Source organism: Ambystoma mexicanum, chromosome 5p (assembly GCF_040938575.1).
Source record: "Ambystoma mexicanum isolate Mex_15411 chromosome 5p, UKY_AmexF1_1, whole genome shotgun sequence".
In the NCBI taxonomy this organism is placed as follows: domain Eukaryota; kingdom Metazoa; phylum Chordata; class Amphibia; order Caudata; family Ambystomatidae; genus Ambystoma; species Ambystoma mexicanum.
In genome coordinates this window covers 1,019,356,226-1,019,381,598 of record NC_090930.1, presented here as the reverse complement: position 1 = coordinate 1,019,381,598, position 25,373 = coordinate 1,019,356,226, and the positions used below count along the sequence as shown (strand labels likewise).

The window sequence follows — 25,373 nt, the reverse complement described above, 5'->3', positions numbered from 1 at the left end:
TGGATGAATAGGTAAATATAATTGCGCCCAGAACCTACTCGTTTGTTTATTGAATTATTTCTCAGTTGTTGGAATACTATCTGATTAGAGGATTCTGGGCAGGTGGCTAAGTCAAGAATCCAAGCGACCTTTTCTAAAATAGTGGACCAATCACATTTTATATTGCGTAAGTATGTGAGAGATGTTTATCTGACTCCAAACAATCGTCGATAGTGCACGGGTGGATGTATAACTCATGCCTACAACATTGGCGTGTAGTAAATACATTGAATCTTTTCTCTTTTCACAGGCAAGAAGTGAGGCGCAGTCAGCATGAAGCCCTGCATGGTACAGTTATTGGCTTTAACTTTGGCTATCAGCTCACTTGTTGCCCAGATTGCCAGGGAGAAGGAAGATGATGTCCAAGCAGGTATGCATGACCTTCAAAAGAACTGTGCACCTCACTACTGATTTTGAAAAAATCCTGAAATGTATGTTTTCCCACAGTTCTCTTTCATACACTGTTTTCTGGTTGACGATGACACTGAGATATAATTCTTGTCCCTGTTGCACTGATCCTTCTCTATCAGGTCCAGCCTGCTGTACTTGCCCACAGGGACACTCAACATGTCCCTTTAACTGACTTAGATTAGGAGATTAATTCTTGCCCTAGGGGGAACTGCTATCTTACCAATAGGCACACTTTCCAAGAAGAGTTTCACACTTCAAAACAAATGTCTTGATTCTTTGCAGGTGGACAGGGCACCGATGCTGTTGATATGAATGATAAACCCTGCCTTTTCATCAACGTGTTTCATAGAAACTGAGCATCATGGGCCCGATTCATGGAATATTTGCCCGGTTCAATGTGACTTTGCACTGCTGAAAAGTGGCTTTGCACTGCCGACACAACCCCTGATTCATGGAACTGTGTAAATGGTAGTTTTGCCGGGCAAAGTTCGGGCAAAGTCCTTTTGTACTGCAAAAATGACTATGCGCTGACTTGGCCCGCACTTTGCACGGAAAAAAATACACTTTGCCCGGTTCCATGAATCAAGGTTTGTGTCTGCAGTGCAACCTCACTTTTCAGCATTGCAAATTCACGTTGAACCTGGAAAATATTCCATGAATCGGGCCCTTAGTCTTGGACATCAATTCACCAAAATGCTAGGGGTAGCAGAGGGGCCCTCACATGGCCGATAACTTTGCAGGAAATGGTGGAAACGGTGTCGTGTGAAGGTATCCCTGATGCCAGCACAGGAAGTGCCTTCCCGTGACCTTAGGCCCGTATGAGAGAATGAGATGACAAGAAGTGAGAATAGAGCAACCATATCGAGGGTGCTACGTTCATATGCTGTGTATAAGGTCATGATATATCAGGGTGCACTAACAGAGCACACCTATTCCCCCGGCGCTCTCTCCATATCCCAGCACTAAGCCTGGGCGAACATATTCCGGTCCATGACGTCCTCCCCATGGACCTGGACCTTCTCATGTGAATCCTGCTCTCCTTAACATTGTGGGTGGGTTAAGCAAGGGGTTGGAGTGGTTCGAGCAGCATGCATAGGACAATCACATGCAAATCTTGGAATCTGTCTTTTGTACTCCTCGGAAGGAGTCTGCACAGCAGTTGAGGGAATAGGCTTTAGCTGAGGGATATGTATAGAATGGATAGGTTTGTATTTCTGGAGAAAATGGAAGCATTTAGTTGAGGGAGAAGTAGAACTAGGTTTCTTCCTCTCCATCGACTACCTCTTCCTCAACTAAATGCTATAGATTTAGTTGCGAGATAATTAATACATCTTTTTTACAACACACTTAATACTGGAGACGCGGGACCAGGATTCAAACCTGTGTTGCTCTGTGTTGTTTTTGCTGTCAAGACAAACACGTTGCCCCTGAGCTATCCTTCCGGACCCTCCCATGATATGTAGAAAAGTCAAATAAGACGTAGTTGGGGGAGAGACAGAACATAGAAATAAGAAAGCCAATTTCTGGTGACTACTGCTTACCTTGCATGGCATAAATGCGCATGCCGTTGTCAGACTGAGGAGGAGAGCATCGCATCTATTGGTAGGCAGGAGATAACATTCAGTGGGCTTCATTACGACCCTGGCGGTACAGGGTTAATGGCGCCGTTAAAGGTGCCAGCGCCGTTAACACCGTACCGCCTCATTACGAGGTCCCCTCGCGGGACCTGGTAAGTAACGCCTGGTCAAACCAGGCGTGCTTACCGGGTCCCGCGAGGGGAAGAGGGAGCAAACAACAGGCCAACTCGTAATGGACCGTTGTTTGCTCCCTCTCCCATTCCCAGTCAGCCCTCTGGGGGCTGAAATGGGAATGAGGAAGGACCGGCTCCGAGTCCTTGGAGGGAGGAATTACCGGGCCTTCCGAACTCGGAATGGCCCGGTAATTCCTCATTCCGTGGACCCGGACCCAGGCGCAATTTCGGCGGCAGCCATGCCGCCAATAGTGGCATGACTACCGCTGAGGTCGTAATGAGGGCCAGTGTCTGTAAATGAGTGTGCCATATTTTGTGGCCATTGCAAATATACGTTGGTTGTGAAGTTGCAAATTCAATGTGTTGGAATTCTTACTGTGAAAGAAAAAGTTTTGAAACATTTTTGAGATTGAACCTTCTTAGAAAACATTGCAGGTAAAAGGTGCATTTAGTCACAAAAACTGTGTTGATCGTCTTTTTGTGGCCACCCCACATACCTGTTGCTTGCATACAACATTCTTGCAATTCCTTGGTGGCAAGAGGTTATTATATTCAGTGGCCGTAACTGAGTGTGTCATCTTTCAGTGTCCACCCTACCTACTTGTTGCTTGCTGTGAAGAGGTTTGTAAGTCATTGGAGACTGGATAGGATTTCATGCAATGGGTGTATTTGTGCATTTTTACTTTTTGTGTCCATTCCTAATATATATTGCTTGAATAGAAAAGTCTTATCATTCTTCCTTACACTTGCTGTAACGGAGGGCATTGTCCTTCTGTGGAAAACACCTATGCATGTTGCTTGGACAGAAAGATCTTAGAATTCTTTGGAAGCAGAAAGACATTGGGCCTCATTCGACCCTCCTGGTATCTCAGCGGTAGACCCGCCAGGATACCGGCAAATGTGGATACCGTTTCCGGCACCCGGTCCAGCGGCATTGCCGCCGGATTATAGGTGCCCGGGAAGCAGTGTTGATCCCCATTATTGAAGTTCAATAGGACTCCATGAGCGGATTTTCTGTCGTTATCGCCACCAGCAGTGCCAGTGGTGGTAACGAGGGCTTTTTTGGCCAATAGGGCACCTGACTTACCTCCAGTATTTAGCTGGAGGTAACCCAGCTGCCCCACTGGCACTCCTGTAGCCGGGCGGTCCAGTAAAGTGCTGGTATCCTCGGATACCGGCACTTTTTTACCAGAGTGCCCGACTCAGATTGAGCCCCATTTCATTCACTGTCTGTAATTGGGTGTGCCATCTCAGTAGTAGGAAGTAAAGAATCCACATGACCACCTTGCATGACCTAAATGCACAAGTCATTGCTTGCCAATTTAGGAGAATAACATTACAGAATTGTTTGGATGAAGCGGCAGGTGGACAATTACATTCAGTGGCTATAACTGAGTGTACCAGCTTTCTCTTATCAGACCAAATATGTGTTCCTTGCTAATTAAAATTGTACACATATTTTTGTTAAAGGAGGGGGGCGTGGCTAACCGCCATGTAGGAGAGACGTGTTCGGCGCAGCTCCGCTCGATACGATTATGGATCCGCCGCCAACTATCGCTTAACTTGACTGCAATCACCTGAAAACCGAACACTGGTCGTGTGAAAGTGTGTTCCGCCTGCTGTCGAAGTTTCGGAACCTCACGTCCCTCTGTTGGCCCGCACCATCGAAAAGAAGCAGAACGCCATGCGGAGGCAGGAAATGGCGGCCATGATGATCCCCGGCCCAGCGCTGTAGCGGAGCCCTTTGACCGATCCCAGAGGTGCCCACCAGGGATCAGCCTCAGTGGAACTCGAACTGAAGCGGCAGCGGTGGCCTAAGCTGAGATCCCCCGCCGGGCCCGGAGCGGAGAGCCTCATAGCAGGATTGTGCATGACCGCCCTGCCGAGCGGCCCACTGACATTGCCCGGCGGGTGGACGACGCACAACCCCCCTCTCGAAGCATCTCCCGCACGGCGCCAGTGGACATAGACCGTATAGTGCCCGCCGGGGCCGAGCAGATCCTGCGGATAGGACATGACCACTAAGGGCGCCCGAAGCAAACACCGCCAAACCACCATGGAGTCCTTCGCGGCCGTTGGAGCGACCGGACCCGGGGAGGCTCTAGCCCCTGGGGAGGCGTCGGGCGCCGAGAGGCCCGAGCCGGCCAACTCCCAACTGCTAGAGGCCATCAAGACACTCCAGAAAACAATGGAGGACAAAATAGACGCGGTCGCCATCGACCTGAACCTATTGAGGCAGGATGTGCGCTCTATCACCGGCAGAACGGACGCTCTTGAGATCCAAGTCCGAGACAACACCGATGCCAAAACCCAGCTCTTAAAGGATGTGGACATTTTGGCGCAAAGAGTGAAGAATCTGGAAGACAGAGCTGAGGAGGCCGAAGGAAGGGCCCGCAGGAACAACATCAGAATTATCGGCCTGCCAGAGGGCATCGAGGGCAGCGACCCCACTAATTACATCGAGAACCTGCTCATACAGGAAATTGGGGCTGGGAAACTGTCGCAGGGCTTCACCATAGAAAGAGCCCATCGCTCCCTAGCCAGGAGGCCGCCACCGGGGAGCCCACCCAGACCCATAATAGCCAAAGTCCTCAACTACAGGGACAGGGAAACCATTTTGGCCTTTACCAGGATGGGCGGTTCCATACAGAGGGACGCCGCGAAGATCGCAATATACCCCGACTACACCTTGCAGGTTCAAAGGAGCAGGGCCCAGTTCCACCACACCAAGGCAAGACTCAAAGAAGCAGGCCTGCGCTACCTACTCCTCTACCCGGCCAGACTTAAGGTCCTGCACAACAATAAGGCACACTTATTTGACACTCCCGCAGAGGCCTGTGAATGGATGGACAGAGAACAGATCCCAGACATTGAACGGAGGCAGCGCAGGCCCTAGCCGCCTGTAACAAAGGGACTTCTCCTCACTACCTACTGGCTGCAGTAACCGATCGCACGTCAATACGCCAGTAAGAGTGGCGACACTGATGGTACCGGAGCCGCGCCGGTCGTGGCGCACCTCCTGATAACACCCTCGGAGGCAGCCCCTCTCCTATCCCCAGGAAAATTTGGGTGAGCTCACCCGCCCATAGGGCACCAGAAGACCCTGGTCTGATGGGGCAGAAACGGGGATGTCAGAGCAAGGGCAACCTCGCTAGACGTGTTGTGTTTGAAGTTGTGTTTGTAGTTGAGTTAGACGTTGTTGTTCATGGGGGTCTGAACCCCAAGTTGGGATCACAGTTTGAATCGGACATAAACCGGACCGGGACCAAGCGCAGCGGAATCGCCACCAGGATGACCAAGTTCGCCGAACACCTCAACCTCAGGCTTCCCACAGCCACACGACCACACCCAGACTATGGCTGAGAGGATCAGAGTCATGTCCTGGAACGTCAGGGGACTAAACAGCTACATCAAACAGCGCCGCATTCACGCCTACATGAAGCGCTACAAAGTCGGAATCGCTCTCCTTCAAGAGACCCACTTATGTGGCCCCAAGCTTGCAGCGCTGGCTAAGGTCTGGCGAGGTACCCTAGTGGGTTCCTCCTACTCCACCTACTCCAGAGGAGTCTTGATATGGATTGCCCCCTCTGTCCCAGTCAAACTGATCCACACCAAAACAGACAACGAAGGTAGGATGGCCCTAATACAGGGCACCATAGAGGGGCGCGATGTTCGCCTGATTTGCACCTATGCCCCGAATCATGATGCCACTGTTTTCTTTCGTTCGTTGTACGCCCGGCTGTCCCCGAGCAACGAATGTATAACGATATGGGGAGGCGACAACAACTGTACCTTAAACCCTCGCATAGATAGATCGGATGGTAAGCATGGTGACCCCTCCCCACCCGCCAAGATACTGAACGCCCTTACGCAGCAATATGCCCTGAAAGACCTGTGGAGAGCGCAAAACCCCGAAATCAGAGGCTACTCCTTTTACTCCCCCCCACATAAGGTCCACACCAGGATAGACTGCCTGTTCATTAGCGAAGAGCACGTGGCCAGATTCGAGGACATGCAGTATCTAGCCAGGGTACTTTCAGACCACTCCCCACTGATGACCTCGTGGGTGACCACAGCTCCCAGGCCCCCCATCCCGACGTGGAAATTGAGAAGCGAAGCGCTATTAGACAAAGCCTTCAATGAACAAATTAGGGAGGGTTCCACACACTACTGGCAAACCAACATTGATAGCGTCAGATACTTAGGCACAGCATGGGAAGCCTACAAGGTGGTAACTAGAGGGGAAATGATAGCCGCGGCCGGAGGGGCCCTGAAATCCGTCACGGCCCTGCTAGCGCACGCTGAGACCGAACTCCAAGACCTCGAAGCCACCCCATCCCCTGATCCCGCCCACCCGCAGAAAACGATTGAACTTAAACAAACATGCTTAACACACTGGGAGACGCTAGGGAGGCTAAGCTATACCAAATTCACAGAAAGGAATCACGCCCTGGGCGACAAACCCGGGAAACTTCTTGCATGGCTTTATAAACGAGAAACCCCCAGACACCCCATTTGCTCTGTCCGTAACACAGACGGCTTGACCCTCCACACGCAAGTGGGTATCAACGCAGTGTTTAAGCAATATTACCAAACCCTTTACTCCGAGCCAGCCCCGCCCCCAGACCACGCGATCGAAGACGCCCTGGACGCCATCAAGCTCCCCCGCCTGGAGGACCACTTGGCAGATCCCCTCGGAGGCCCCGTCACCCCAGATGAGGTCACAGCCACCATTAGGTCACTGCCCTCTGGTAAAACACCGGGACCAGACGGTCTCCCGGGCGAATTTTATAAGACCTATGAGGACATACTGGCCCCCCTACTGTCCAAGGTATACAACGAGGCGTATGAAATAGGCCACCTCCCCGACTCCATGACTGAAGCCACCATCATCCCCTTACTTAAGCCCGACAAGGAAAGCTCTGACTGCGGCTCATACCGCCCCTTATCCATGCTGAATGTAGATAACAAGATCCTCACCGCACTACTGGCCAGAAGGCTGCGTGCAGCCGTCCCGCACCTTATACACCAAGATCAGACAGGCTACGTGCAGGGCCGCTCCATGTCTGAGAACCTGCGAAGGCTGCATCATGTGATACACAGCACAAACGGCATGTGCGGTAAATACGCAGTTGTGTCCCTTGACGCCTCTAAGGCCTTCGAGTCGGTCCGATGGACATGGCTCTACGCCACCCTTGCCAAGATGGGGATCGGAACGGCTTTCTTGAATTGGGTCAAACTCATTTACACTAATCCCACAGCCAGAGTGCGAACCAACAACACCTTTTCGGAAAAATGGAGCCTGGTCAGGGGCACTCGGCAAGGGTGCCCCCTATCCCCTTTGCTCTACATCTTGGCGATTGAACCAGTGGCGGCATACCTTAGGCAGGAGTATGGAGACGGGGGGATAGTGGTAAATGGAGTGAACCACCTTGTTTCCATGTATGCGGACGATATGCTCCTCTACCTAAGGGATCCCGAACATCTTCTCCCCTACATTCTCGAAACCCTAGATGGGTTCCACAGATGCACCGGGATCCAGATTAACCACGGCAAGTCTTGCCTATTCCCCCTGGCTGCACTTAGTGGAACCAAGAAAGAACACCTCCCCCCTCTGGCCCTTAAATGGGAACCCACCACGTTCAAATATTTGGGCGTTGCGATCCACCGGGACCCCGAAGCCGAACATGCACTAAACACGGGCAGGGCTAAGGAGGGACTGGCTAAATCAATTGACCTATGGTGTAAATTGCCCCTTTCGATGGCTGGCAGGGCGGGACTCCTTAAAATGGTCGCACTCCCGCGTCTTCTACATTTCTTCACTAACGTCCCCTACAACATCCCCCAACGTTTCTTCAAAGACCTGAACAAACTATGTAGGAAACTCCTATGGCGGGAGGGGAGGCACAGAGTTGCCCTAGACATAACTCAAAGACCGTACGAGAAGGGAGGCCTGAAAACCCCTAACTTTGAGCTCTACTACATAGCGGCCCAGCTTAAGCACGTGATCCAGTGGATGGCCGATGATGCCACGACGGACACACGCCTATTGCAGCCCCCAGACGCACCCTGGTTGCTTAGGGACCTCCTCTGGATCAGACCGATACCTAAAACGCTGGATGCACACCTCATCCGCCTAGGCACTCAGATCTGGAGTCGGGCCTGCAAATCGGTCAGGCTGACCGACCCTTACTCTCCACAAATCCCTATAGCCGCCATCATGCCCACTAGACCGGAGGACCGGAAGGCGATCCGGAACATGTGGGAACCCTCCGGTGTTGCCACCCTGGGCGATCTGATAGACGACCAGGGCACTCACACATTCCCCGAACTGCACAAGTTGACGGGGTTCCCACTGGGTCAGTTCCTTTTGCACGGGGCGGTGCTGGACAAGCTTAGGAAGCGATGGCCGGAGGCAGAATCCCAATGCGCCGGACACGAGACCATTGAGAACTTGGTGGGCGTTGCAGAGGGGGGACACGAAACCTCTAGGCTTTATGAGATCCTAATTGACAACACCACACATAACGAACTCACATGCAAGGGTAAATGGGAAGCCGAGCTAAACACGCAATTCGGAGACACGGAGTGGGAAACAATAACACACTACCATAAAAAAGTCTCCAGGAATGCCCGATTCCAGCTTATCCAATTTTACATCATCCACAGGGCCTACCTTACCCCAGCTGTCATTTCGAGATTCAATGGCGCCTGCGTAGTGCCGTGCCCCAAGTGCCAAGAACCCACGGCTTCACTGACCCACATGTTTTGGGCCTGCCCGGATATACAAACCTTCTGGTCGCAGATTCAGACCAGGATAGCGGAGGAGGACATAACGCTAGACGTGCAATCCCCTAAGGCATGTCTACTGGGCTCATATCCGCGAGGCAAAAAAAACAAACCCCTCAATAGGCTCAAGGATTTGATGTACATCCTCGCAAAAAGGCACATCGCAATGGCCTGGAAGTGCCCCAGGGCCCCTAGACTTGTGACATGGTGGGAAGACCTCCGTAGGTGGTCTATGGCCGAAACCGGGGCCTGGGAGCTGGCGCAGCGACAGCAGAAAATAGGTGACTCGGAAGACCTCTTGCAATGGATAGCCCTCACGACAGCCCTGTTCAGTCCTAAAGAGGTCAGCACCTCAGGCGAGGACCTGGACAGCCCAGGCTCACCCTAACACCAATGGCAGACCGCGCAACCCCGGTCCGGGTTCGCAGGGGGGAGGGGGGAATGGGAAGTTATTGTGGATATATAACTGATTGCTATGTTGATGATGCTGGTTGTATAGTTTGTCTTGAAAAATCAATAAATATATTTAAATAAAAAAAAAAAATTTGTTAAAGGAAAGCCTTAGACTTTTTGTAGACTATCTTCAGTTGCTGATATTGTGTGTGCTGTCTTTGTGGGGTCAGTCCACATACTTGTCGCTTAAATTGTAAGGTCTTTAAATTCATTGGACACAGAGATTTTATTCAGTGGCTATAAATGAGGGTGTCGTCTTTTTGTGAAAAGGTCACAAACATGTTGCTTGCAAAGAAACTCTAAGATTTTTCGGGAGACAGGCGAATCCTATATTCAGTGGTGGAATCTGATTGTGCTGTCTTTGTGTGGACAGGCCACATACGTGTTGCTTGCACAGAAAATGTTTAGAATTCGTTGGATGCATTAGATTATATTGTGTGGCTTTAACTGTGTGTTCATCTCAGTACGAGGGAGGAGGGAGTCCTAGAGACCACCATGCATGACTCAAACACACATGCCATCACTTGTCAGACTGGGGAGAATCGCGTCATAGAATTTGCTGGAGGCAACAGCAGGCATTAGATTACATTCAGTGGCTGTAACACAGTGTGTTATCTTTGTGAGACTTGACCAAATTCATGCGGCCTGCAAAGTTGTGAATACAAAGTTTTGGAATCCCTTAGTGAAATAAAAGTGTAAGATATAGGGCCTCATTACGAGTATGGAGGTAGCCATGCCGCTTTTAGCGGCATGTCTACCCCCATACCAGGTACCGGGTCCAGGTCACGCAAAAGGGGACTTACCGGGCCATTCCGACCTTGGAGGGCCTGGTAAATCCCTTTCGCGGGACCCGGACCCGGTACATCCCCATTCCCATTTGAGCCCCCATAGGGCTCAATGGGAATGGGGAGGACGTTAATGACGGGCCCGTTATTAGCATCCTGGTCTGCTAGCGGGTCCCGCTAAGGATGCCTGGTCTGACCAGGCGTTCCAGTGCGGGACCCACTGCAGACCTCGTAATAGGGCGGCCCGGAATGAACGGTGCCAGTCCCTTACCGGCACCGTTCATTCCGTGGCCGCCTAGGTTGTAATGAGGCCCATTGTCTTGAAAATTATAGGTTTTAAAAATCTTTGTTCATTCCGCTGCCTCCAAACTCGTAATGAGGCCCTAAGATATATCTGAAAGGCGGAGAAAAATATATTCTGCAATCTTTTTGTAGCCAATCAATATACTTATTGCTCGCTGGGCCTCATTATAAGTTTGCTGGTCCGGTAACAACGGTTCCAGTAAGCTTGCCGGTTCCCTAGTTACTGGACCAGCAAACTATGAGTTCTGCTTGCGGGTGTATTCCCGCCCGCCAGGTCTGACCTGGCAGGTTTACCAGCACCCGCGAGCAGAGCATGTCGGATGCACCGGGACCATTCTGAATGGTGCCGGTGCATCCGACCTCTCCACTCCAATTGAGCCCTACAGGGCTCAAATGGGAATAGGAAGCATTTTATTCCAGCGCCTGCGAATGGGCAATTACCGGGTCTGGGAGGGCCATAATGACCTGGTAATTGCCCAGTCACGGGCGCCGGAAAAGTTCGCAAGTTTGGCGGCAGCCTGCCTGTTTTACCGGCAAGGCTACCGCCAAACTTGTAGTGAGGCCCATGGAGTTCTTTGGAGGCAGGAGGTGATTTTGTTCAGTTGCTGTAACTGAGTGTGTAATCTCTTTGTGACACAACCACATACTCACTATTTTCATAGAACACTCTTCTTTAGAGGCAGGAGAATACTATAGTTAGTGGCCTTAAAGGAGTGTGTCGTATTTGTGTGGCAAGTCCACATGCTTGCTTCTTGCATAGAAGATTCTTAGAATTCTTTGAAGGTAGGGGGGCATTAGATTCTTTGTAATTGAGTGCACTCTTGCAGTACTATGGATTACAGAATTCTGGTGACCATCATGCACGACATAAATGCATGTGCCTCACTGCTTGGTCAGATTGAGGAGAATGGGATCACATATGTGTTTGGAAGTGGTGGCAGGTAGGTAATTACATTTAGGATCCGTGACTGAGTATCCCATCGTTATGTTGTTAGACTATATATTTGTTGTGTGCAAATCTGGCAGTACAAAATCTAAGAAATCATTCTGTGACTGAAATGTCATAGAAATCATGTTAGGCCTTGTAGTGCCTACAGTGACTGATACTGACTGTGTGGCCAGTCCCCATTCCTGCTCCTTGCACTGAAAAGGCTTGCAATTCTTTGGTCGACGGAGCAGACTTTATTCAGAGGCTGTAACTCAGCATGTTTTGTTTTTGTGAACAGCCCACATACCCTTATGTGCATTAAAATAATGATTTGGCAGCACAAGGATAGTATAAGCAGTGTCGGAAAATTGAGTTTGTCATCTTTGTGTGAGCACTCCACATACTTGTTTTCACTCAAAAGCCTTACAATTCTTTGGAGGCAGAAGGAAACCATTTTCAGTTGCTTTAACTGGTTGTCCACTTTTGTGGCCATTTATTTACTTGTTGCTTACTTAGAAAATTATAAGAATTCTTTGGCTGGAGGAGAATATTATAGTCAGTGACTCTAATTGAATGTATAAGCACTGTGTGACCAGTCTACATACTTGCTGTTTGCCAAGGGAAGTCTTGAAAGCCTTTGGAGGCAAGAGGAGATATATTCGTTCTAAGTGAAAAGATCTTTTTAAAAAGATCTTTTCACTAAAAGATCGATTTATAAAGTCCGCTCTTTGACCGCACGGAGCAGTCTTTCTAAATGGAACGGTCATGCCCCTGCCGCACACAAGTGCGTGCAGGGGCTGACAGACACGTTGGGAACCAGAAGCGCAGGATGTGAAGAACGGGTAAGTGTGTGGGTGTGAGTGTGTTGGTGTGTGTGTTGTGTGTATATGCATTTTGGTTTTGGTGGGGGGAGGGACTGGGGCTGAAATCCTGAGTGTGAGGGTGGGGGTGGGAGAGATGGGGAGTGATGGAGAAAAACACCTATACTATGCTGTTTTTACGGTCAAAAGAAAATCGGGGATTGTAAATTGGTCTTTTTCTCTTGAAACCTTTAAAATAAGGTTTGTTCACATAGAACGGATATATGTAGTGGCTGTAACCAAGTGTGCCATATCAGTACGTTGGGTGTTTCCCCAAATATAAATAAGGCATTCGACACATAAAAGGAGGTCAGAACTATCTTCTGTACAAAGATAGCATTTGTATAAATTATTTATCTTAAAAACAAAATGTATGCATCACATTTATTACTAGAAAATGGGCTCTTATAAGTAACAAGATATTGGAAAACAAGAAGCGTTTTAGAAATGTTCTATCAGCGACATTCCTCACCTGAACCTTCCTTGGATGACATGGAGGGTTGAGGTATTGCCTGTCACTCCAAGCCACTACTGTTCTACTATTCTGGGAGTCAACTGAAAGGTAGACGACCACAAGGAGGACAACTAAGAATAGGAGGATCAGTAAAACGCCTCGTGTCAGATTTCAGCACGCACAGGTCAGGAAGCTTCATTGAATCCAGGTCTGATCCTAGTCTTCTTTCAGTCATGACACAAGAGGAGGACTCAGCGACAGGCTGGATATAGGCAGACAAACTGAAAGTGGGGTGGGGGGGGAGATAACAAGGCACTAGTGTCGCCTATTCTAGCCAGGCCCCTTAGAGGCTGCATTACTCCCCCTTCAGGAAATTCGTGTCCCCATGAATGCCACTCACAGTGACGGTAGGAGGCCTAGCTATGAGGATATCCCCTGAAGGGCCTAGCCCATCTCAGCCGTACCTCCAATGTAGCCCCTGTTTTGTGGCCCCAGTCCAGGCACGGGTGTCCACCTTGCTCGCCACAGACCAGGTACAGTCCCCATGGGAACCATGGGAGCATGCATCAAGCCAGCTGGATAGAGAGGGACTCTGCACCTGCAAAATAAAATTGCTGCTAACAGGCGATGGGCTACACCCTGAGTTCTTACCTTATTAAGTGGACACAAACAACAAGGTGGATTTTATAGTGGTCCCAAAAACACTGATTCACATAATACCAATTCCCTATTCCCTTTCTTAAATTCACCTTACGTGAGTTCCCTCAAAATTAGTTCCTTCAAAATGGAGATCTGCTCTATGGGGTCTCTCTGAGATCCCTTCCTTGGAGGGGTCTCAGTGAGACCTATACGATGAGGGTGATGCAACAGACCCCTTACCTAATTCCTGGTACCACCCACTGGAGCGTCAGGCCAGAGGATAGCCTCAGTGGGTAGTCCCACTTCCCTAGGCGGCCTTAGGCAGGCCACTACTTCTTCTTCCTTAACTCACACCAGGGTACCTCCCCTCTACTCCCTTTCATTTAATCCTAGAATTCTACCCCCACTTAACAAGTCCTACTTAACATTTCCCCAATCTTATTTTCCCCCTACTTAACATTTGTACTATTTATAAATATATACACTGCACTATTTACCATTTACTATGCAATTAACTATATATACATGAATATACATAACACAAAGAATGACATACAACATATAAAACATAAAACATATTATTTCACAATGGGGGTGACTCTTGCAAACAGTCACCCCTTTCAGTATCTTGAAGGAGTGCGAGGCGCGCACCCGAGGTCCTGGTCAATTAAACCTGTTGCAAAAAATATATATCTGTGTTAAATCCCAAAATGGACAAGTATTCACCAGGGTTAAATCCCACCTGCTGCAAATGCCCAAGATGAACAAGTATTAACAGGGTTAGATCCCATCAGCTGCAGTTCTGTTGTCTGTAGTTGTTCTCCTCCAAGCACTTTCTTATCTCAAATAATCATCAGGGAGGCTGTGTTTCTTTAACAGGTGTTACTGATTAGACTCAAAGGATTCTGCCAGCTGTAGTGAAAACGTTTTTAAAGTTCAGGTGACCTTTTTGCAACAGGTTTAATTGACCAGGACCTGGAGTGCGCGCCTCTCACTCCTCCATTTTTTCCCTTTCAGTATCTTGTTTGCTTTCCTTCTGGTGGCTTGTCCCTGGTGTAAATTAGGGCATGGGCCTCACAACTTCTTTCTTCTCTGTGATCCTGTCCACTACATGGGACCATCCAACTCACTGCTCCTGTCCCACCTTCTTAAACATTTTTGAGCAGCCGCCTGCCTGATTGAGGGCTCACCCACATCAGTGCCATGACTTGTGGCCTTCTTTACCCTTCAGCGCGGACGCCATAGGCTGGGAGACCACCCGCAATCATTGCCACGCTCTTGCCCCCATTAAACTCTTCTAGGAGACCCATTTTGGTGGGGGACACCCACATCACTGCCATGGTCCAGCTCTGCCATCTTAGGTGTGTGGGGATGCCGCTGAATGCACCCGTGCGCCTGCCACACCATACTAGGTCCAGGAAGTGCACCCGTGCCATAGGGACGCTCCCTTATTCACAGCTGCACCTGTGGTCTGATGATAATCCCGGCCCACAACCTCTGCATTGCATCAGAGGGACATAGGGGGTGGGCCACTGGAGCTTTACCCAGGTTACCTAGCTGCAGCAGCCTGGGCATTCTCTTCCCCAGGCTGCCACGACGAGGCCCCATCTCTAGCACGGCTTTTCTTCACCTCTTCTCAGGGGTAGACTTTGCCTCAATCACCGACCTGCATCGCATGACATGAGCCTACCGACAGGACTTCACTGTTGGTGGGCCATCTTGTGCACGTCGGGCGGCCTGCCCTCCTAAGTGCCCTGGACTGGGCAGTTCATGTTTGCTGCCTGGGCTCTTACTGGGCCTGCCCAGTCTGGTGTTGGCCGGCCCCATGGACCACTCTCTGGGTCACTCACCACATGCAGCTGGTGCAATGATGCCTGTGGAACATGGGTGGATGCTCCAGGCTGCAGATCCCCAAGGAGTTCTTTTTTTTCTTTTTCTCCCTTCTCTGTTTCTGTTTCTTTCTCCTTCTCTCCTTTTCTTCTCCTGACTTTTCTTCACTGTCCTTCAACTGTGTCTTTTTTTCAAATCCTCTTTAGATTCTTTTCTCCAATGCTCAGCCCATTCTTGGGCAGGGGAGTTCAGTCCCATTGTTCTTTCCTTTTCTTTACTCAACATTCCATCCAGCCTCATGGTGGGCTGCATGGAGTAGTCCACATATAAACAAACACACACAACAGTGAATTGAACCCTGGTGTCGGCGTCCTTCTTTCTAGATTTTCCCTTGCGGATCAAGCATGAGACCCTACTAAACTGGCCCACGAGAGTACATAAGGGAAAACATGTCCGAAGGATTCCCTGTAGCGTTTTCATGCCAGTTCCGTGGACAGATAGGGTGTCCTTTTCTCTGTGTGCACCACATACTTGGAACCAGAAATCAGCTTTGGTGGTGGTGCCATATGTGTGATGCCGCAAGCGAGTGGTCATCTTGGTATCGGGGCTGCCTAGGCAAAGCCCATAATGACATCTCCCTGCAGGAAGTCACTTTCAGTGCAGGAAAATAATCTGGTGAGTGTCGTCTATGCCCATGTCACATTCACCAAATATAAGCAACGTAATGTGATTTCTAATGCCATATGCATACATATGTATCAATTTTTATTAACTGAAGTGCACCACATTTTACATTCAACTGAAAGGCTTCACACAAAGGTATTATTTTGGATTGCTCTCAATGCTAAGAAATCGGTGTTGCCCTGCATTAGGGGAGCAGCCCAGAGAAACTATTTCTAGCCAGAAGAACTGTATATCAACTTAAAACAAGCTACGGAATACTTTGCTGGGGATTCCATGTGGGGAAAACAATAGTGGAATGCAGGCCTGGTGATCTACCAATGATCTCTTTTGTGTCAAAGGAATCATCAAAGATCATAGCCAAGTTAGAACCAACAGGTGTACCGCTTGCCTATTGATCGTGTGTTGTTAAAGCATCATTTAGATAACTCATTGGATCTTGGCTCCTCCTTGCCCTAAGCGCTAGGGAGTACATCACACCCACACTCCATGTCCTGCACTGGCTCCCTGTCGGGCGACGGTCCACCTTCAAGGCCATGTGCATCACCCATCGTGCTCTTCACAAGGCAGACCCAGAATTTCTACAACACAAGCTCACTCTCTACAGACCCAACAGAAATTTGAGATCAGTTACAGCTCTCCTCTTGGCCATCCCTCCAGCTAAATTGACCAGAATAGGGAGATCCTCCTCCATCCGAGCACCCACTATATGGAACTCTATCTCTCATAGCATTCACTACATAGAGGATCACCTTGCCTTCCAGAAGACACTCCAGACCTGACTCTACGCACCTGCATCTTGACTGACCAAATCTGCCCTTGGGGTAAACTTCGCCCCCAGAAAGGTAGGCAGGGACATCGATGAGTAACATGAGGAGACTCCAAGAAAGGACTGAGCACGCTCAGAAAGGATTCACATAGACCCATACGACAGGACGAGCGCTCCATCAACGAAACAAGTAATCAGCCACGGCTCATGAGTACGTATTGCACTCCATCTCGATGGAAGATAGCTGTAACCCTCCCAAGGTACAACCACTCACACTCAACCATCTGCAATCACCGGCTACTCGATCTCTTATCGCACATCCCCTCTGCCGCTAGAATGCAGCTAAGGCCCATGATAAAAATTCAATCTAGCTGGACACAAAATCAGTCTCCTTGACTCGCATACTCTCCTGACAGCCTTTGCAGAACCCAACCACAAGACAGTTCTAATTGGGTCGCTAGCAGGGACTTAGCCACCCCTACCTACCTTCGTATTGGCTTACATGCACACATGCATTCTAACTTCCTTGGACTAATCTCTCATACCTCAGATTTCAATCCTCCAAGGATGTTCACCTACAGCGCATGCAAATGCCATAAAACATTACATTACATTTAGTTTCTTGAAGTGCCAGGTGCCTTCTGAAAGTTGAATACCTAATTGTCAGAGGAAATCAATTCAAGTAAAAAAATATTAGCTTTCGATGTCAGATACAAAGTTCACCTCTGGCTCTAATATACTTCCAACTCTTTCTTAAGTGCCACTAACAAGAACATTAAGAAGATCAATAAACTCAAATGTTTTAAAGTGTAAACTTAGTTGTCATTGTCAGAGAAATATAATCTATCTTGTTGATTTAAAGGGGGCTTTATTTTGAACTAGGAAAAAGTGCCCATACTCCGCACAGGTTCTGTAGACAGACATGATAACACTCTCATAAATTGTTGACAATCACAGAGGGGAGAATTGGTGTGCTACAGCATAATGGGACCGTCTGTGTGCTCTCTGCACCTGTCACCTCATCATCCTGGCGCAGTGCAGTATGTTGCGGTGAAGATATCTTGGAAAGGGTGCATCTTGGGGCCTTGAAACGTGGGTTTTGAGATCCCACAGGGCTTCAAGTTTTGTTCCTGGCTTTGAGACTGTTAGAAATGAGCTTTGTCTGGTCCTTCTATGACCACATTGGTGTTTTGCCTGTTGCAGTGCAAATATCTCGGAAGTGGTATTTCCTAGGGCCTTGAAACCTGGTTTGCAAGGTCCTGTTGGGACCTTTCAGTTCTGTTCCTGGCGTTCAGATGCTTGAAATTAGCTCTATTCGGTCCTTCTACAACCACCTTGCTGTTTCACTGCTTCCAGGCAACCATCTCATGTGTACAGGGCCTGAAACCTGGAGAGCAGGGTGGAGTGTCCACATGTAATGAAGCCAGGGACATCCGGAGGGTCCTAACAGGTAACTGTGCACAATTGTGTAGATTGTGGAATTGTATGAGGGACAAACAAACACACTGATTCTCTATTTTATATTTAGATAGAAGAAAGATAGATATGGTGGGTTTAAAAAGGGATCATCAGTGCAGTATGGTCCTGACAGCTTTGTGGTTGGAGCATTTGGCCACGTTTTCACAACACCAAGAGAGTTATGGTGGGTTTAAAAAGGTTTGAAAAAAAACCTTTCACCTGAAATGTGAAAGTAGGAAAGTCCATTTGAGCCAAGTCCCACATGCCACAATGCCACCTAGTAGCCATTGCTGGAAGTTCACCTCCAGTTCTGAGCCACAACAGCAAGGCATTGTGGGTATGCAAATTAGCTCAAATGCAAACCTTTTTGTCCAGGAAATGGTCTTTGTCTAAGAGGGCAATGCAACTTTATACACATCTTAATCAACCCAAGACAGACTGTCTAAGAGGGCAGTGCTACTTTATACAGAGCTTAATCAAGACCGTCTGTCTTGGGTTGATTAAGCTATGTATAAAGTTGATTACGCTCAGCACAAGAGAAGCATTGGGTAGTGTAGTAATGCAATAACAAAAAGCGAGAGACCTCTAGATGTTAGCAGAGGTAGTGAACCTGAACTGAATCTTAGCAATTAATCATGAAATGTGAGTCTATGTAAAAGTGAGTGCAGCGCCAACTATTATGAGCTGAGGCTTACTGCACTAGGGTTAAGAAAGCATTATATGTAAAAAAGAGGGAACTGAAGGAGGAATACCAGGTTAGGCAGCAGACAACCTAGAGGGGCTTCAAAGAAGGGGCCCTTAGCCATGGCCTGGAAGATACTCACAAGCATAGATTAATGGAAGCTAGGAGTAGCTTCCACATGGAGCAGGGTGCCCACTTGAAGTCAGGAACCCAAGCACATTTCAGAGGTCCCTGGTGTCTGCATTGGCAGAATGGGACTCAGCAAAGCAGCACACTGGAAGCCTGCCAGGTGGACAGGCCTCAGGCAGGTCTGACAGAAGAACACATCGTGATGCAGAGTCTCTCCATGAAGATCTACCCAGCAATAGCACCAATCCAAGAGGTTAAGGGCTGAAAAGGGAACAGAGCATGTAGGCTGGGGTTGGGCACCGGCACACTACCACTGTCTGTCAAGGGGTAGCACCATCTGATCTAAACACAATGGGCCTTATTACGGGCCTGGCGGTAACCCTGCTTGTGCTACCAGCGGTAACCCTTCCGGTGCTACCGGCAGGTTGCTGCCAGACCCGTAAAAATGTACCACCGCCCGACTTCCCGGTGCCACCAGAGATTACAATTCCGGCGGCCTGGAAAGTCAGGCGCCGGTAAAATTTAAGTCCCCATTCCCATAGAGTCCCAAAGAGTCTCATATGACTCTATGGGAGTGGAGACATGGAAGCACAGGCACCGTTGCTAATGGTGCTGGTGCTTCCGTGAACGGTCTGCCTACCGTGGCCGTTGTGCCCAGCAGGGTCAGACCTGTCGGGCACAGGAGCTCCGGCAGGCAGACCTGCAATATGCCGGTCCGGAAACAAGGGTGCCGGTGAGTTTACCGGCACCCTTGTTTCCGGACCGGCAGGATCCTAATTAGGCCCAATAAATTGCAGATAAAGTGTTAACTGAACGATAAAAAATGAAAAAAACATTTCAAATATTAAAATGATACCTGGGAAATTAGAGCTAACCTGCTGCAAAGGTTTGTGGACAGAAAAGAAGGACTAGAATCTGAAATGTTCTGGGACAGACTAATTGCAGGCAATGAGACAGCACTCACAATAAAGGCGATTCAGGTCCTACAAATGTGTAATTTGATGGAGAACAGTTGAAAATGTAAAGAAAGGCTTGAGGACCCACAGAGTGTTGAAAAAGGGAAATTCTAATATGAGAAACTATGCTGTCTAAACAACTGTGCAATCCTGGAAATATAGCTGGAATGCAATTGTGGCTCTTTTCTTTTTTAGTAGCGCTACATTTTGTGCTGTATTACCTGATGCAGATATTGTGAATTTCTGTCGTTTTAACTTTTCTTTTATATATGATATTGTTTTTTCTTCTCTTTTATTCTTATTTTTCTTGGGTGTTTTTTAACTTTTGAAACATACTAACGTGTGTGTAAAAAAAAACAAATTTGGTTATGACACAATAACAAACAAACATATATATATAAATTAACATGATACAATGAAATGGGTAACTAACAAAATTATACAATGTTTATTGTGTCCATAAAAGTAAATAAATAAATGCAGGTTCTGGAAGGTGTCTAACTGCAATTTCGCACAGGTGGGTTTGCTGAGGGGGAAGGTGGCCCGGAACCTTCCTCCATTATAGGGCTTGGGAAAGAGACAGAGAAGAGTGTATATTGCTTCAGCGCGGGTACTCGTTGCCCTCTAATATGGTTGTGGACATGTTTTGTTGGCCTGAAGGATAGATACCTTCTTGCATGTGCCCATCTATCTCACACGACTTTCTAATATTTCTAGTTAGAGAAACACATGGAGCAAAAGCGATTGTAGTGGATACCGAACATCTGAAAGTATTAATGCTCCTAACTTATTTTGCCTAAATGATTAATTGCTCAGAGATGATCCACAAGTGGGAGAAATCAACTCGTTCTCAGAGTAGCGTTCAACTAGACCGGTGCATCAATAAAGAGCTATTGCTAGAGTCAAGGCAAATGTGGAGCACTCAGGAAATGGCTTCACACCCACCGACTGGAAGACCAAGCTACGGCTCACGCCGAAAGAAGTCCTTCAGCATGGCATTCACAAGACCGGAGACTGGTGATACGGGCAGGGATTAAGGAATGTTTGCCAAGAGCCACCCTGAGGTTGCAGCGCTTGGTCTGGGTCTGGGAAAGGGCTGAAATAGGTGATTCAGGGCCATTCGGGGGCATGCAGTTCTGCACATAACACTGGAGAATCCGTTTGTTCAGATATGCTGGCATTTATGGGGGAATTTGGTCAAGCTGGACCCCTGGTTCTTCTTGATTGCAGGGTCGTGTTTAGCCTCCAGACAATTCCACCTGGTGGCTACAACAACAGCTCCTGGAAAATAAGCCACCAGTTCAAGAGGCATGACAGAAAAGCTGTCTCTTTCCCCACTGGTCTGCTGCTTTACGAGGAAGGCCATGCAGTGCAATGGTGGCAATAATTCGGTTAACACCACTAATGGAATTACCTCACTGCCGACTTTGGAGCTGAAATGAGGATTCACCTTTGGCATATTGACAGAGATCACGCCAACACTTTACCTTAAAAAAATGTAAGATTACCGCAGTAGAATGACTTCTCAGAGTAATTCCTCCAAAATCCAAAAATGCTAACTACTACCCTTACCAGACTTGAGGCACCGTAACTGTAAACGAGTTTGGGCCGTAATTCCTCCCAAATTCCTGAAAAACTCTCAATGATGCCCAAAGTCCCCAATCTCGGGAAGACTGCGGCTAACCATGGGCCCAAAGTCCCCAATCTTTGGAAGACTGCGGCTAACCATGGTATTATGTCGCAGGTTTCACTTTGAAAGTCGTAAGATGGAAGGCTACTGCACCTGCACCAAGGCCCAGGTCTCGGATGCAGTGTTTGAAGTGAGCGGGAATGGGCGGGAGCAGTGTTCCACTACTTTGATTTTTTTCTGTTTACCATTCCACTACTTTTTACGACCATATTCACTATTCTATATAGAGGATTTGTCCATTCATATCCATGTGCGAGTATGAAGTTGCAATATGAGCCTTAGTTACTAGTCACTTATACTATTGCAATGCCCCGGCCACAACACCTTGTCACATATATCACTATGCTTCCCTGTACCCTCTCCCCTGCCGAGACCACAGTGCCACTACTTTTTTCTGTACACTTCTACCGCTGCTCGGATGTCAAAATAGAAGGAAAAAAGGGGCCTCATTTGCGGCCCCGCTATTTGATAAAGGAAGATGGACCGGGCAGGGGATAAGCGGGCTGGGAGTGGCCTATTGCATTGTGCATGACCTGGGCATTGGGCACCCCTTGCTATGCCATATCAAGCCAGTCCCTCCACCTGCAAGGATTGGAAGCTGATACACAGAAATGAGGGACTGGGCTGAGGATTTATGAGTACTTAAGCATGCAAGTAACCTATGCAACTAAGTTATTTAGTTAAATCCACATAACTCATATTGATGCCAAAAGGTTGATTCCAGTTGGGAGACTTTTGTAAAGATGTTTTAAAGTAAGCAGCATGTGCTCAACTTTTTTTTGGTGGGGGAGTGGAGGCTTGCTGTATAGAATTTGTACACCCAAAAGCCATATCTGCCAGTGCCGTATTTGCTCCTTTCATTGAGAGGTGTCAGTCAAGCCGCATAAAAGGATTCCCCCTCTGCACAGCTTGGGCTCATCATCCTTAAACATATGGTGGCTGGAGGTGGAAACATTACAATGTGGAAGCACTTGGAACAAAGGAACTATGGTGGGCGGGAGGGGGGGGGCTAGAGGGGGAACCGTGAGGGCTCTGGTACACATTCACGAGCATGAAGCCCATACTACTGTTTCAGCTTTTGGCAAGCAGGGAGCGCTCAATTTATAACCCATTTTGAGAAAATCCCTCTGGTTAATGAGGCCAGCCCACGCGTGGAACCGCAGCCAACACAAAGCTGTGATCTGCCAGAAAGGATATGATGACTGCACACCATCCAGAGAAAGGAATTCCCCCCACGCCAGGACCTGGGCCTGGATAATGGTTGCCAGATTGCGGCCTCATGCCGTAGTTGTCATGCAAGTCCTGCAGCGCGCATCGCGAGACCCAAGACCTGCAGTGAGAGCATCTGGGATTGCTCCCGCTGCCTCGTCACAGAAGCCCCACAAAAACTCGTACTCGTGTATTTTTTGCCTTTGTTTTGAACGGTTGTTAAGTTTAACGCACGTGCACACTAGCAAGCCTAGAACAAACAACAGGATCTTTTAAAATTTAATGGGATAGCATTGCCTTTAAACCCTAAATTGCCCAAAACATAATCACTCGTGGGTCTTGTGGAGCCCTTACTCTGCACAACCACCCACTCTGGACCAGCCTTGTTCTTTGCCAGGGGACATGGTCAGCTTTGCCCTGCACTTCATGGATCAGTGACATGTCACCTCTGGCCCACTCACCTAATGCTTCGCGATGAGCTAATGCTCACGGACCAATTGCTGATCTGAAATGGCCGTCTCTGGAATGGTTATGGACTAGTCTCTGGTCTGAAATGGCCGTCTCTGGAATGGTAATGGACCAGTCTCTGGTCTGAAATGGCCGTCTCTGGAATGCTCGCGGACCAGTCTCTGGTCTGAAATGGCCGTCTCTGGAATGCTCGTGGACCAGTCTCTGGTCTGAAATGGCCATCCCTGGAATAGTTTGATTAATTTGGAGCACATGTTCCTCCCTGCTGGTGTTTTATGTGACTCGCTTAATGCTGCACTCATTACACCGCCTTCCCCCTCCAAACTTTCTTTTTTCAAGCTCACTCCGCACTACCTTTCTTGTTGAACTCTGCCCCCACACCCTTCTTATTTTTGGGGGTCCCCTAGTTTCCCATTCAGTTTCTGCTCTCCCCCGACATCAACAACCCAATGCTGCCTCCCTGTACCCTGCCACACACCTGCTCTTTCTGTGCCCGGCTCCCTCCTCCTGCCCGCCTTGATCTTGTTTGCGGCCTCCTCTGCGCAATGTTCATTGTGTGGCATTTTATGCTTGAATTGCCTCAAACTCACTCATAAGATTTGGAACAACCTGGATCATATTTCACAGACGGGTGAATGAGTGAATGAGGGGTAATGAGTGCAGAGGCGTTGCTAGGGGACGTCTGAGGGGCCTATAGACCCGGGTCTTTTGGTTGTAGCCCGGATAGAAGCTCAGGGCCTACAACCAAAAGTCTAGCTAGCCCCGAGTCCCGACAGTCCTGACATTAGTGTAGCCCCAGATCTTTTCCAGAGCTAGCAACACCCCTGAGGCCGGGGATGAGTCCCATCCTGGTTCGGAGCACCATCCTCTAACTCGTGCAAGTTACAGCTCAAGGACGGAACATGCCGGGCCTTGTCCCGACTTTCCATTTGAAAACATGATGCACCATAGAAATGAATGTTGCAACCAGATAACGAGGCTACTCTGGAAGTCCAGCTAGTGGCTCATTTTACGCATTTCTCAAAGGAGGTCAGAAACCCAGGCTAAACAGATTACAAGAACGTTTCAGATTACTGTAAGAGTTGAGTGAGGGGCCAAAATTCCCGTAAATACACTTGGAGGCTGTCCCTGGCCTGGTGTCCAAACATCTCTGCGTGGTGGTTGCCCTACTCAGTCACTAGCTAGACAAGCCCAGGCAGGTGTGTCTGCCTTCTCCAGGGAGCCAACCCCTAACTCGTTTGATAGCTCTAAGAGGATAACCAGTGTATTTGGATCGCTGTCCCTAGCCTAGTCCGGAGCTCCAGCCACCAACGACAGATGGCTTTTTCTACCCAGTGCAAATTTCTGGCACCTCTGGGGAGATAGGATATCAGTCACCCCAGTTAGAATGACAGGAGAGCTTCAGCTAATTTAGGCCCATTGTCGAGGGCCCCAGTCACCTCCATCAGGTGGCGGTTCCTATGCAGGCCTGAGTTCTATGTGCCTGGAAGAAAGTACCAGCCTCCCCCTCTTCCAGGGAGTCAGGCTGTGACTCGCCCACTTTAGAGCCCCGGGATGGCTGCAGCAACTCTTGAGTTGCTGCCTATGGTCTGGGCTCCAGCAAGGTGGCTGTGCCTAATCATTGTAGACTTAAAGGAGCACAACACATAGTCAGGCATCTTTGGGATGGGTGAGCTCAATTGTGTCCCGTTAGAGCTCCAGGAGGGCTGCGTGTGGACTTGTCACTTCCCATGGTATGGGGCTCCTGCCACCAATGCAAGGTCACTGTGCTTACCTACTGCAGAGTTCTGCGAGGCTTTCAATGAGTCCTTGGCTCCACTGAGTAGCCAAAGTCAGGCTCACCTACATTAGAGCCTCAGGAGGCCCCCAGGCAAACTTTGGTCACCGTCTATGGTCCGGGACTCCAGACCACAGCACAGGTGGCATTCTCTACCTGGGGCAAGGTTCTGCTGCCCTGCGAGATATCCCAGCATCCTTCAGGGAGCAGTGATCTGACATGTCTGATTTAGAGCTCCCGAAAGGCTAGAGGTGCACTTGGGTCACTGCCCTAGGCCCAGAGCTCCACCCTCTCGCCCTGAGTTGGCTGCCTC

General features: G+C 48.8%; 1 protein-coding gene across 1 annotated transcript in view; it reads left to right on the top strand.

Moving 5' to 3' along the window:
* LOC138480617 (collagen alpha-1(XXI) chain-like) overlaps positions 1-25,373 on the top strand; it is a 703,399-nt gene that overhangs the window by 217,256 nt on the left and 460,770 nt on the right. Inside the window, exon 2 of the mRNA XM_069612315.1 lies at positions 290-409. Coding sequence (XP_069468416.1) covers positions 313-409 — 97 coding nt within the window. The 5' untranslated portion in view covers positions 290-312. The remainder of the gene's footprint in view (positions 1-289; positions 410-25,373) is intronic.